This window comes from Rana temporaria, chromosome 13 (genome assembly GCF_905171775.1).
Source record: "Rana temporaria chromosome 13, aRanTem1.1, whole genome shotgun sequence".
NCBI lineage: Eukaryota > Metazoa > Chordata > Amphibia > Anura > Ranidae > Rana > Rana temporaria.
This window is the reverse complement of record NC_053501.1, coordinates 68400322-68415253: the sequence shown is the minus strand read 5'-3', so window position 1 is coordinate 68415253 and position 14932 is coordinate 68400322. Positions and strand designations below refer to the sequence as shown.

Below are 14932 nucleotides of genomic sequence, written 5' to 3'. Positions count from 1 at the left end.
CATGCGCAGACTTCGTGCCCCCGGGTATGCTTAAGTGGGAAAGGGAGCTAAACCGTCAGTTTACTGCGGCCGAACGACAACGCATTCTGAGATTCACGCACAAATCCTCAATCTGCGCCAAGACGCAGGAAACTAGCTACAAACTCCTGTCACGATGGTACAGGACACCAGTACTGCTCCACAAGTTCTTCCCGGCGACGCCTGACCTTTGCTGGCGCTGTCGGGCAGACAGGGGGACGCTACTGCACATTTTTTGGTCTTGCCCTGGCCTTAGTCGCTTTTGGCGGGTGATCCGTGAGGTGGCCCAGAAATTCACGGCCCGCGCTATACCGGACGACCCAGCGTTCTTCCTCCTGCACATATCTACCGTCCCGGAGAAGACATACAAAAAATCTGTGATCAGGCACCTGTTGGATGCAGCAAAGGCCTGCATCCCTCTACATTGGAAGGCCACGCTCCCGCCGACAGTATCCCAATGGATCACGAAGGTAGAGGAGATAAAGCACATGGAGGATCTCATCCTCACAGCACACAACAGGCAGGAAACATTTACCGAAACCTGGCAGTTATGGAATATTTTCATCTACTCAGCTGAGGGCCAGGCACTCAGAGAGCCCGCGACGGTTGGGTGAACGCTACCATACCAGTGCGATCCCTGCCCCAGTCCATTTACATAACAGGATGCATGCCCACAAGGTACAAGGACTACCCCTATGGTGAGACTATCTGTAAGGTGACTGACCCCCCCCCCCCCTATCCCTGCCCACCCTCTCTCTTTCAGACCTGTTTCCTTTCCCTGGAACTTTCTACTACCCCACACTGGGGCTCTTTCCCCCTTCCCTTTCTCCTTCTTGACATAAAAAGAAAAAGAGGGGGCAGGTCGTGTGGACCCGACACTGGTCTACGACTCAACAAACACGCCTCCCTATTTGAGTAGGAGACACCCTCTGGGAGCCACCACTGGTTTTACCAGGTGACGGAACCCGGGAGCCCTCCTAGGACACACACGCCACTTAACGCTTTTGCCACACAGTAGGCGCCTACCATGATCCATCATGCAATGTGTAACGTTATATTGATCCCGTGTATTGTTGTGACCTACTTATCCTATCACATGTACTGTTTGTACTATTGTAACATGTCGGCCCGCGCGGCCTTGTCCCTGTCTATAAATAAACAAATTAAAAAAAAAAAAAAAATGCAGAAATAGAAAAATAACTGAAATTTTATTAATACAAAATCAATAAAAGAACAACAATATTCATGAACAGTTAAAAACATGTGGTGACAGACCATACAAATCGCCAGTATAAGGGTCCCCAAAAAGGGAAAATCCCAGTGGGATGTAGGTCTTGAAGTGCATCTCTACTAGTTTTGCGGTCTAATACTGCTTCATCAGGAGAATGTCTGCAATCAATTCAAATGTTTAGTCAATTAACTATACGATGAATCAAATCAAAAATACAGTCATAAATAAAAACGGCAAAGCTAATTTTTATACAGGGGGAGAAAATGAAGGCTACTTACCTAAGGCCCCTATTAGACCTGGGACACCTGTAGAGAGGAAGAGGCAATAGGTATGGGCGCATTCCCTGCCCGTTTTTGGACCGGCTGTAGCAACAATAGATTGGATCATAGAGTGTTGTGATAGCCTGAGAATCTGTGCACAGATTATTTTGCATGCTGCTGCTGGCAACTTGGGGCGCCCTCCAAAACTCTGCCCAGGACAGCTGCCCCTTCCACCCCCCCCCCCCCCCCTGTACCGGCCCTGGTAGCCAGTACAATAAACTCGCATTACTTCAAAAGATTACCTTTCTCTTCTTTTCAAGTAATTCTGAAAGTGCTTCTGATAGCCTATTGATAACTGCCGTTTCTTCACAGGGGTCTGGGGCAGTGCCTTTGCTGCAAACCTGGATGAAATATGGGCTCGTGCAGCTGGCACAGGTATCCTCTGGCTTAACTCTTTAACTGATGTCATCCGAGTGATAGGTAAGAACATTCAGGCAAAACCGCTGTCAATGCTTCTGGTTTGTTAAAAGTAGCGAGCAAACTGTCTTGGATTTAAAGATGATGCATAACTATGACCTCAGGTGTGTGACTTATCTCCATGATTAGAATACCTTTGTTTGGATTTTTAGTTAAAATATGGACCTAAGAAAGTGCAAATAAGGTTATATGCATCATGATAAGTGCCACTTCACAAATAAATGCTACTATTTGTATTGCATAAATTAATTTGCTTCACCAGACTAAAAATCAAAAATTCCTTTTAAGATGATTGTCGAAAATTCCACTGGGACCCATCTAGGCTACAGACCCGTTTGGTAATGCCAGGTGGTATAGTGTCCAGTATCTTCCAGGACTTCTTTAAATCCCGATTCACTGCAGGGGAAGGATATAACTTCACCAGGGGCTTATACCTCTACAAAGACTACAAAGGAGTACGAGAATTTCTGGCTTGGAAAGGTATGTAACTGTTTAAGAATCTAAAACCAGCAAATACAAGTGTGGCTCATCCTTGCCTTATAAAACAAATGCCTAAGTACCACAGTTCCTCAAGCCTGTTCTCAAGTTAAAATGGCAGTATACTGTACAGGTGGTTCTCAAAAAATTAGCATATTGTAATAAAGTTCATTATTTTCTGTAATGTACTGATAAACATTCGACGTTCATATATTTTAAAAAAGAAAAGACAGTGCAGCGCTAGTAAGTGATAATGTGCTTCATAAAAATTGATAATTGAACATGAAAATTATTCCGGAGTAAACTGAAAATTTATCAGGAATAGTAGAGAAATAAATTAAGTTACAAAATGATGTGTAAAAGAAAAAAGTCTTTAGAAAGCCGTGAAACAAAGTTCATATGACTTTATCCAGTAATTTTTCCTTGTGGGAGAAAGTGAAGAGTGCAAATAGTGTGGGAAGCTCTTGATTGATGTGAGGTAAGCTGTCACCAATACACCCGTGGAGAAGGATAAGATTGCCTGCTTACCAGATAAAAAGACTGTTTTGCATCAGTCTAATAGGGCCTGTGGGAAGTCTGGTCTCCCAGTACCTTGGCCGTCAGGATAACCACAGTATAGCTCAGCATACAATCCGAAGAGTCATAAACCAAAAAAAGAAGAAGGACCTCTCATAGTGTATAACGTTTAAAAAATGAAGAGGGTTTAATAAAAGTTGCACTTACAATGAGGCAGTGTAAATACAGCATTGATAATGAAGCGTCTCCGATCTTGTGTTCCGATGCTTCTCGCTACTCAGTCAGGAAAAACACAGCCGGCGTTCAGGACGGAACGCGATGACGTCACGGCACCCTACGATCGTTTCGTCGCTAATGGACTTCAACGGGGGAGTAAGCCGGATTACTCCCCCGTTGAAGTCCATTAGCGACGAAACGATCGTAGGGTGCCGTGACGTCATCGCGTTCTGTCCTGAACGCCGGCTGTGTTTTTCCTGACTGAGTAGCGAGAAGCATCGGAACACAAGATCGGAGACGCTTCATTATCAATGCTGTATTTACACTGCCTCATTGTAAGTGCAACTTTTATTAAACCCTCTTCATTTTTTAAACGTTATACACTATGAGAGGTCCATCTTCTTTTTTTGGTTTATGACTCTTCGGATTGTATGCTGAGCTATACTGTGGTTATCCTGACGGCCAAGGTACTGGGAGACCAGACTTCCCACAGGCCCTATTAGACTGATGCAAAACAGTCTTTTTATCTGGTAAGCAGGCAATCTTCTCCTTCTCCACGGGTGTATTGGTGACAGCTTACCTCACATCAATCAAGAGCTTCCCACACTATTTGCACTCTTCACTTTCTCCCACAAGGAAAAATTACTGGATAAAGTCATATGAACTTTGTTTCACGGCTTTCTAAAGACTTTTTTCTTTTACACATCATTTTGTAACTTAATTTATTTCTCTACTATTCCTGATAAATTTTCAGTTTACTCCGGAATGATTTTCATGTTCAATTATCAATTTTTATGAAGCACAATATCACTTACTAGCGCTGCACTGTCTTTTCTTTTTTATGGTTACCAAGTTGTTGTACACAATTTTAGTGCTAGCAGCTGTTTACATTTACATTTTATTTCAATTATTTAATTTAGCGCAGCGTCAACCTTTGGGTTTTTTTCTTGTTCATATATTTTAGATTCATTACACACAACTGAAGTAGTGCAAGCCTTTTTATTGTTTTAATATTGATGATTTTGGCATACAGCTCATGAAAACCCAAAATTCCTATCTCAAAAAATTAGCATATCATGAAAAGGTTCTCTAAACGAGCTCTTAACCTAATCATCTGAATCAACTAATTAACTCTAAACACCTGCAAGAGATTCATGAGGCTTTTAAAAACTCCCAGCCTGGTTCATTACTCCAAACCGCAATCATGGGTAAGACTGCCGACCTGACTGCTGTCCAGAAGGCCATCATTGACACCCTCAAGCAAGAGGGTAAGACACAGAAAGGAATTTCTGAACGAATAGGCTGTTCCCAGAGTGCTGTATCAAGGCACCTCCGTGGGAAGTCTGTGGGAAGGAAAAAGTGTGGCAGAAAACGCTGCACAACGAGAAGAGGTGACCGGACCCTGAGGAAGATTGTGGAGAAGGACCGATTCCAGACCTTGGGGGACCTGCGAAAGCAGTGGACTGAGTCTGGAGTAGAAACATCCAGAGCCACCGTGTACAGGCGTGTGCAGAAAATGGGCTACAGGTGCCGCATTCCCCAGGTCAAGCCACTTTTGAACCAGAAACAGCGGCAGAAGCGCCTGACCTGGGCTACAGAGAAGCAACACTGGACTGTTGCTCAGTGGTCCAAAGTACTTTTTTCGGATGAAAGCTAATTGTGCATGTCATTCGGTAATCAAGGTGCCAGAGTCTGGAGGAAGACTGGGGAGAGGGAAATGCCAAAATGCCTGAAGTCCAGTGTCAAGTACCCACAGTCAGTGATTCTGGGGTGTCTGGGGTGCCATGTCAGCTGCTGGTGTTGGTCCACTGTGTTTTTTATCAAGGGCAGGGTGAATGCAGCTAGCTATCAGGAGATTTTGGAGCACGTAATGCTTCCATCTGCTGAAAAGCTTTATGGATATGAAGATTTCATTTTTTGCACGACCTGGCACCTGCTCACAATGCCAAAACCACTGGTAAATGGTTTACTGACCATGGTATTACTGTGCTCAATTGGCCTGCCAACTCTCCTGACCAGATTCTGTGGGATATTGGGAAGAGAAAGTTGAGAGACGCAAGACCCAACACTCTGGATGAGCTTAAGGCCGCTACTGAAGCATCCTGGGCCTCCATAACACCTCAGCAGTGCCACAGGCTGATTGCCTCCATGCCACGCCGCATTGAAGCAGTCATTTCTGCAAAAGGATTCCTGACCAAGTATTGAGTGCATAACTGAACATAATTATTTGAAGGTTGACTTTTTTTTATTAAAAGCACTTTTATTTTATTGGTCAGATGAAATATGCTAATTTTTTGAGATAGGAATTTTGGGTTTTCATGAGCTGTATGCCAAAATCATCAATATTAAAACAATAAAAAGGCTTGAACTACTTCAGTTGTGTGTAATGAATCTAAAATATATGAAAGTCTAATTTTTTGAGAACCACCTGTGTGTGATATATATATATATATATATATATATATATATATATATATATATATATATATATATATATATATATATATATATATATGGATATCCATTGTTATCTAAACACTGATTACTTCTGTGGACATGTGAGGTTACCTCCTAAATAACATTGCTGTAATTTAATTTGTGATCTGTCACACACAAAATGCTACTGATAAGACCTGGTTCCTCTGCAGGGCCGGATTAACATAGGTGCCCCCTTTTTTTTTTGCATGCTAGTCTCATATCGAAAACCTTTGGATTACTAAAGTTACGAAAATTCTTGTACAACGAAATACAACTTTGGAAGTGATGTAATGTATTGTCATGTTCGGCAATTGAAAGCTGTGTACTAATGATCAGATTTTTCATCCGATTTTCTCATCGTGGGTACTAGACATAAAGGTCTTTAGAAGAAGGCTCAGTAACCTTTCAGGAGTCATGTCATAGGAAAGGTACCTTATCTCAATCCTTGGAATTTAATTCACCTTTAATGATTCTATATCCTTAGTTGGGCCAGTATAAAGTATGAGGAAATAAAAACTTTGCCTTGTTATCTCTAACAGAGCAATAAATAAGTTTGCAGCGCAAAACTCTGTAATATCCACAACTGTGTTAACCATTTGTACCAAATATGTATTAAATTCTAAAAAAAGATAGACTTTATATGATTCAAAAATCTCAGCCCTTCACTGAAACAAACTACTCCTCCTCTTATATGTGGAATAACTTAAATAATATTCAAAATATGTGAAATCAAGTGAAACTAAAAATTCTCTATATAATAATCTAAATAAAGTGCAAGTGCTTAAAATGTCCGTAATAATGCAACATTCAATGTTTTGAAAACAATACTCTCAAATCCGTAGACAATAGTGTGTGTGAATTTTTTTTTTCTAAAAATGCAAAAAAATATTAATTAGCATGTAATAAACCCAAAAATACATAATAAAAATAAAAAAAGGACTGAATTTATATACACTGTGACAGGAAGTCCGGTAAATCTGTGGGTGTTGTCACAGATGGGAGATACATTTCTGCCTTGTTTAGACAATACACCAATTATTATCAGGCGTCGGCTGCAGAAGTAGCCAGAAAGGTTCAAGGGCGTTGGAAAACTTCAGCTGTTCAGAATGAGGCAATTAAGGCCTCTATAAGTAATCCAGAGGATTACTACTGATTGCTGCATCCTGAGGCTTTCTGAGTGAAGGAGAGCAGTGAGCAGAAATACTTCTGAAGAGGTGAGGTGCTGTTGATTTTTCTGTGTGATAAAAATCAAAAAGAGACTATTGTTTTCTGCTGTAGGACCAGCAGTGTCTGCTCAGCAGTAGGCTGTGCCAGACTCCATAGATAGGTTCCTGTGTGGTGAAGGTAGACGCCCCAAGTGGCCAGGGTTTATTTTATGTTTGATTTTGTTTATGCTGTTTGGATGCTTGCACTTGTTTCCAGCAAGATGGAAGAATAAACCAAATTCTTTGTTTTCAACCGTCTTCGGCTGTTTCTCTGTATCGTTCCGTGTGTAGTGAACCCAACCAGGGGGTCACACACTACCCGCTACCGAGCTAACCCCTTACAACACCTAAACTTTAAACCATGCAAAACCATATGTGTGTCATAATTATGTGTTGAAAAAAAATATTATATACAGTTGTGCTCATAAGTTTGATTATCCTGGCAGAATTTATGATTTCTTGGCCATTTTTCAGAGAATATCAATGATAACACAAAAACATTTATTTCGCTCATGGTTGGTGTTTGGCTGAAGCCATTTATTATCAATCAACTGTGTTTACTCTTTTTAAATCATATTGACAACAGAAACTACCCAAATGACCCTGATCAAAAGTTTACATACCCTGGTGATGTTGGCCTGATAACATGCACACAAGTTGACTCAAAGGGCTTTGAATGGCTATTAAAGGTAACCATCCTCACCTGTGATCTGTTTGCTTGTAATTAGTGTGTGTGTATAAAAGGTCAATGAGTTTCTGGACTCCTGACAGACCCTTGCATCTTTCATCCAGTGCGGCACTGAGTGTTTCTGGATTCTGAGTCATGGGGAAAGTAAAAAAATTGCCAAAGGCTCTGCGGGGAAAGGTAGTTGAACTGTTTAAAACAGGAAAGAGATATAAAAAGATATCCAAGGAATTGAGAATGCCAATCAGCAGTGTTCAAACACTAATCGAGAAGTGGAAAAGGAGGGATTCTGTTAAAACCAAACCACGGTCAGGTAGACCAACTAAAATTTCAGCCACAACTGCCAAGAGAATAGTTTGGGATGCAAAGAAAAACCCACAAATAACTTTAGGTGAAATACAGGACTCTGAAAACATGTGGTGCGGCTATTTCAAGATTCACAATAAGGAGGCACTTGAAGATAGATGGGCTGGATGGCCAGAAGAAAGCCATTACTATGCAAATGTAAAAGTATCCTGTTTACTATACGCCAAACAGCACAGAGACAACCCTCAAACCTTCTGTCAGTCATTTTGAGTGATGAGACCACAATTGAGTTATTTGGCCACAACCATAAACGCCTACACTATTGTCTACGAATTTGAGACTATCGTTTTCAACACATTAAATGTTGCGTTATTACGGACATTTTAAGCACTTGCACTTTATTTAGAGTATTATATAGAGAATTTTTAGTTTCACTTAATTTCACATATTTTGAATATTCTTTAAGTTATTCCACATATAAAAGGGGGAGGGGGGATTGTGTCAGTGAAGGGCTGAGATTTTTGAATCATATAAAGTCCATCTTTTTTAGAATTAATACTTATTTGGTACAAATTGTTAACACAATTGTGGATATTCCAGAGTTTTGTGCTGCAAACTTATTTATTGCATTATCTACTAGTATTTTACTAGGATTGAGAAGCAGCATTCTCAATTGGGATCCACAGTTGGCCAGTTAGTTCTGTGGCGCTGATTTCTCTTTTCTGTTGTGTTCTCTCCAACAGTACCTGGTGCACATAGTGGGGTAGATCCACGTACCTCCGCTGCGCCCGGCGCAGATGTGAGATACGCTACGCCGCTGTAACTTACCTGGCTTTGGTTTGAATCCTCAATGAATTTGCGCCGTAAGTTACGGCGGCGTAGTGTATCTCTCGCGGCGGATTTCAAATTGGGCGGGTAGGGGGCCTGTTTCACTTAAATGAAGCGCGTCCCCGCGCCGAACGAACTGCGCATGCGCCGTCCCTAAAATTTCCCGCCGTGCATTGCGCTAAATGACGTCGCAAGGACGTCCTTGTTTTCAACGTGAACGTAAATGGCGTCCAGCCCCATTCACGGACGACTTACGCAAACAACGTAAAATTTTCAAAATTAGACGCGGGAACGACGGCCATACTTAACATTGAGTACGCCACCAGATAGCAGCTTTAACTATACGCCGGAAAAAGCTGAACGGAAACGACGTAAAAAAATGCGACGGCCGCTCGTACGTTAGTGGATCGTCGGAAATAGCTCATTTGCATACTCGACGCGGATTACGACGTGAACGCCACCTAGCGGACGCTGAAAAATTGCATCTAAGATCCGACGGCGTACGAAGACGTACGCCTGTCGGATCTAACACAGATGCCGTTGTATCTTGTTTTGGGGATACCAAAACAAAGATACGACGCGCAAAATTTGAAATTATGCAGCGTATCAAGAGATACGCCGCGTAATTTCTTTGAGGATCTGCCCCAGTGGCTATACTATATATATATATATATATATATATATATATATATATATATATATATATATATATATATATATATATATATATATATATATATATATATATATATATATACTGTGTGTGTGTGTGTATATATATATATATATATATATATATATATATATATATATATATATATATATATATATGGAACTTAATTTAAACTAATTATATTTTTTAATTCAAGTGTAATCCTTTTTTTACATGGCTTATTATGTACTGTCCCTATTTCAGGAAATCATTTGGATGCTTTTCCCAATCAACTTACTCCTATGGAAGAGAATTTATACCTTGTGGATGGAGGATTCTCTATCAACTCTCCTTTTCCGTTAGTTTTACAGCCTGAGAGGAATGTTGATGTCATATTGTCCTTTAACTACTCATGGCAAGCTCCATTTGAGGTGCGATAGAAGTGGTGATCTTTTGGTGCTGCGGCAGTTAATATATGTGCTGGACCTGTCACAGGCTGTCATGGATACTAAATGCTGGTATCCGTGAAACAGGCGTCACAAAAAATGTGTGGACTTACACAGAGAACACCAGGTGCAAGTACAGTATAAAATAATGTGATTTAGTAAAGGTACAATAAACAAACAATAGTATAAATGCACCTGCGATATACCAAAACCCCCATAAACCAAAGCCAGTGAATATAATGAGAGAAAGGATGAACAACCACCTAAACCAAATAACTATGTACAGACAGTAGGATGTGGCTGAAAATTGTAGTCCGGTTCAGAGCTGGGGTCATGCATGGGAGATCGGGCAGAGGGAGCAGGCCAGGACAGAGAGAAGGGTACAAGGGGACAAGAACAAGCAGGCAGGCAAGGATCAGGAAAAAAAAAAAAGAGTACAGGTACAAGATTCACAGATCAGGGGCACATGGACAAAACACCAAGGAAGTGTAGATTATAGATTCCATCAATGAACAGTGATCTGTGAATGAAAGAGATGGATCTTTCATTCGTCTGCCAATCCTCCATTCATAGAGCACTTTTCATTCATGGAAGCTATAGTACAGCTTCTATGAATGGAGGAGGGGAGCCAAAAGGACAGGTATATGTGGAACTTTTGATGAGGGGGGGGTCAAAGGACTTTGCAATGGGGACAGCCGACCACAGCACAAGGGACCCTTTACATTAAATGTAAGTACTATCCCTTGTGCTGTTTTTTTTTTTTTACGTTTACATGTTAAATAAATGTACACTTTAAATGTGAAATATTACTAGGAGTGCACTTGCAGGTTTTAACTATGCTTTTTGGTACAGTTGTATTATTTGCATTCCAGGTGCTGCATCTAACCAAAAAATACTGCAAGGAGAGGGGCATTGCGTTTCCCTCTATTACTGTGAGTGAGCAGGACGAGCAACAGCCAAAAGAATGCTATGTGTTCATGGACAAAGATAATCCGCGCTCTCCCATAGTAGTTCACTTTCCCTTGGTGAATGACACATTTCGCACAAATAAAGAACCAGGTAATTTCTCAGAACTGGGATCATTTGTCCATCAGCTGTTGTGTAAAAATGCAAAATGTATGTAAATATATACCATATTTTTCAATAAATATGGAGAAAATATTACTCAGTACAAAATACATAGCGCGTAAATATATAAGAAAGCATAATTACCCCTTTGCAAAAGCATAGGGTACACATCTCCCCATCTACGCATAATAGGAGTGGTTATCCTGGGAATGAACCAAAGGCATTTTTTGAATAGGATCTGGTGAGTGGCCATTTTTAACGGTGATGGGATAATCACGGAAGTGGTGAAATCACGTTGTTTTTAAACACCCAACAGGAGGAATATTTATTGCCTAGGAGCACTTGGCTATCACATTGGGACTCTTATACTATATTAAAGGGAAGAGGATTCATATAGGAATTCCACATATTTATTATTATTTTTTATTTTTGTTATTATACATACATTGTGAACCCGTGGCAGGGTAGTGCGCGCTTTTTTAAATGTAAAGAGCACTATTTAGACACATTAACATGTGCATGGTATATTTATGTGTTTTTTTCTTTTGAGAAAAATATTTTTTTCATATAGATTTATGGTGGATTGTCATCTGATAGTAAAAACTTGTGGTGGAAAAGCACAGGGTGATATTTATAGGTGCTAATAATTGCACATGATCAGGTAGATGTAGGTCACCCACCAAGGTAGCGCAATGCACATTTTTTAAATGCAGCAAACCATATAACATAGAATACATTTGTTATTTTCCTTTTGCGCCAGTAACATCTGTCCCACATACAAAGGAAGAAGCCTGCCACGGGTCAAAACGGACTGAGGGTGATATTGGTTCTTTGTGGTATTTGATCACCACTGGGTTTTTATTTTTTGCATTCCAAATGACAAAAGGCAGACAATTTTTTGAAAAAAAAAAATGTTTTTCTTTGTTTCTGTTACAAAACTTTTTAAATATGTTTCCCCCTTCACTGATGAGGCTGCACTGACAGGCACTGATGAGGTGGCACTTATATGCACTGATTGGCAGCACTGGTATGTGGCACCGATGGGAACTGATTGGCATCCCTGGTGGTCTCCAGTGGGCATCCTTGATGGGTCTGCGCTGATTATCAGAGCAGAAGCCCCCTTGTCGGGAGAGCAGCCAATCTCTCCTTGCGTTTGTCAGTGCAAGTGGAGGAAAAGCTGATAAACTGCTCTTCTTGTTTGCACTGTGATTGGACACAGCTGATCACATGGTAAAGAGCCTACATCATAGTCTTTTTACCTAGATCGGAGACGCGGTGTGTCAGACTGAGAAACCACACCACCGATCGCCATGCTGCGTGTCCCCACGGCTTACCCTGCTGAACGTCCTATGACGTCCTGTCAGGATAATACAACCACCTTCCGGACGTTATTTTGCTATATGGTGGGCGGGAAGTGGTTAAAATGTTTTCCTCAGTTTAGGCCGATATGTATTCTTCTATTTATTTATTTATTTATTTATTTATAAAAATGCTTATTGGGAGCGCAGTCATTACCCAAAAGGCCTCGATGCGCTCTACATATTTTTGGTAAAAAAAATCCCAATAAGCGTATATTGATTGGTTTGCATCTTCAAACTATGGGAAAGATTTATGGCATTTATAAGGCTTTTTTTTCTTTTACTAGTAATGGCAGTTATTTGCGTTTTTTTTTTTTTTTTTCAGCTTTGCGGCAGACAAGTCGAACACTTTTGACACATTTTTGGAACCACTGATATTTACAGAACGATCAGTGCTATAAATATGCACTGATTACTATGTACATGTCACTGGCAGGGAAGGGGGTTAACACTAGGGGGCGATCAAGGGATTAACGGTGTTCCCTACTATGGGGGGAAGGGGACTCACTATAGGAGATGACCGATCATGTTTTCTACTTTGTAGAAAGACACGGATCTGTCCTTCTCTCCACAGACAGAACAGGGATTTGTGTATTTACACACACAAACCCCTGTGCTCCCGTTTGTGCACGCGATCGCGCCTGCCCGGCATGTGCATTGAGTTCCCCACCGTGCAGGGGGCGCTTGCGCGCCCTCTGGTTGCTCTCCTGGGCGAAGCCGTATATATACATGGGCTTTTGCCTCAGTATATCTGCGTGAGTCGGTTGGGAACCGGTTAATTTATGTCATGCTATGGCCATATAGAATCACATGGTGGTTTTATCCACTACGATTTATATCCTCTTGGCTCAATTACTTTTATCGTTGGTTACTCTCTTCCCCTTTTTTTCTTGTTCTCCTCCTCCCTCCTTAATTTAATTTAAAATGTAATGTTATTTGTAAAAATTGTTACACTATTTTAGCTGTGTTTTATGGAAACTGTGCTACGGTGGTTAAAAATAAGCTTTTAGGATTATGATACCTCCCGCAGCCAACCCCTATTTAAAAATCTATTGCCTGTCTTAGTTACATGACTTGACAAAGAGCCACTCCCCAAAACGCGTTGTAAGGACAACCGCAACCATCTTGGCACTCTCTCTTTCGACTTGTGTTCCATCTGTACCTCCCATGCATCAAGCCTCGTCTTAGACTAGCGTTCCCCCAAGCAGATGACATCACGCTTCCTCCTGCCTGTTGCCGAGTCGCCACTCATAATCTGTGTCCCCCAGCCCAATGGTTGACTCCATCCAGCCAGCCTGACACCCACCCCCTTAAATTGGGTCCTGCTCATTGCAGATAAGGAACTCTGCTTGATCACCGCAGCACCGTCCCACAAGGCTGGACCATAGCCAGACCCTTGTAAAGATACTCATACCGTGGTGTTCAATACCGATTGGCAATTCCATTTGCCTGAGGAGAGCTCTGCATCCATTGACTTCAGAATATGCTTTAAAAAAATATTCTGGTTTACCACATAAATTAGGTTTCTACCTACATTTAATTAAAATTTGTTCAGTGCCATACAGTTTGCAAATCCCAGTTCTAATGAATAAAGGAACCTTTTGTTTAAAATGTTGGTAATTTAAATATAATTTCTGTTGTGTTTCCACTATTACAGGTATACTCCGAGGAACAGATAGCGAGATGGCCTACGGGAACTTCGTACTATCAGGAAAAGATTCTCCATACCGGACAAAAAACTTTACCTATGAGCCTAATGACTTTGACCGGTTGGTAGAGGTGAATAGGTACAACGTAACAAATAACAAAGAACAGATCATGAAGGCACTCAAAACTGCACTGGACCGCAGAAAGCAAAAAATGTGACATGTGGAAATAGTTGGATTATATTTTGGTTTTTGAAAACGGACATATATGGTTAAAGAGAACTGCATGAAAGTCCTTTAATCACAGGAAAAACAGTATTTACAAGAGATTTTCACCAGCAATGCTACGCTTTAAAGGCTTTGTGCACACAAGAATCGTCCTTCTTTTAAACTTTTTAAGCTAAAGAGATAAAATAAACCTTCCTCAGTTGACTATTTTTCAAATTGTTATCCCAACCCTTTTACAACTTTCAATGCTGCTGGCTTGTGCTCTGTCTGCTGCTTCCCTGAATTTCCAGCCTTAATAGGAAAGATTTAACAGTAGAGTGCAGTGAGAGGGGTAGTGACTTGCCGGGCTAGGTTGCAGGGTTGTGCATTTCTAACAGTGTACAGACACAACTCTAGTTCCTGCATGCAAAGGTGGCTCCATAGGATGCTGCAAGTGAAAGGAGCCACCCTGAAACTGAAAACCTGAGGCAGTGATGATGGCATCAGCTTAACCACTTAAGGACCGCCGCCTGTGGATATACGTCTACAGAATGACACGGCTGGGCAGATGGACGTACCGGCACGTCCTGTACATCTATCCAGCCGTGGGTCGTGCGCCCGCGACCCGGTCCGAAGCTCCGGGACCGTGGGACCTGCGGACCCGATCGCCGCTGGGGTCCCGCGATCGGACCCCGGAACTGAAGAACGGGGAGAGCCGCGTGTAAACACGGCTTCCCCGTGCTTCACTGTGGCGGCTGCATCGATCGTGTCATCCCCTTTATAGGGAGACACAATCGATGACGTCGCTCCTACAGCCACACCCCCCTACAGTTGTAAACACACACTAGGTGAAACATA

The 14932-nt window shown here is 41.5% G+C and overlaps 1 protein-coding gene across 1 annotated transcript in view; it reads left to right on the top strand.

Annotated features, from left to right (window-relative positions):
• The window catches only part of LOC120920799 (cytosolic phospholipase A2 zeta-like), a 94096-nt gene extending 79785 nt beyond the window's left edge, over window positions 1-14311 (top strand). The window contains exons 16-20 of the mRNA XM_040333111.1: window positions 1882-1989; window positions 2275-2466; window positions 9614-9780; window positions 10668-10854; window positions 13879-14311. Of these exons, the coding sequence (XP_040189045.1) occupies window positions 1882-1989; window positions 2275-2466; window positions 9614-9780; window positions 10668-10854; window positions 13879-14087 (863 nt within the window). The 3' untranslated portion in view covers window positions 14088-14311. The remainder of the gene's footprint in view (window positions 1-1881; window positions 1990-2274; window positions 2467-9613; window positions 9781-10667; window positions 10855-13878) is intronic.
• Window positions 14312-14932: the final 621 nt, after the last annotated feature.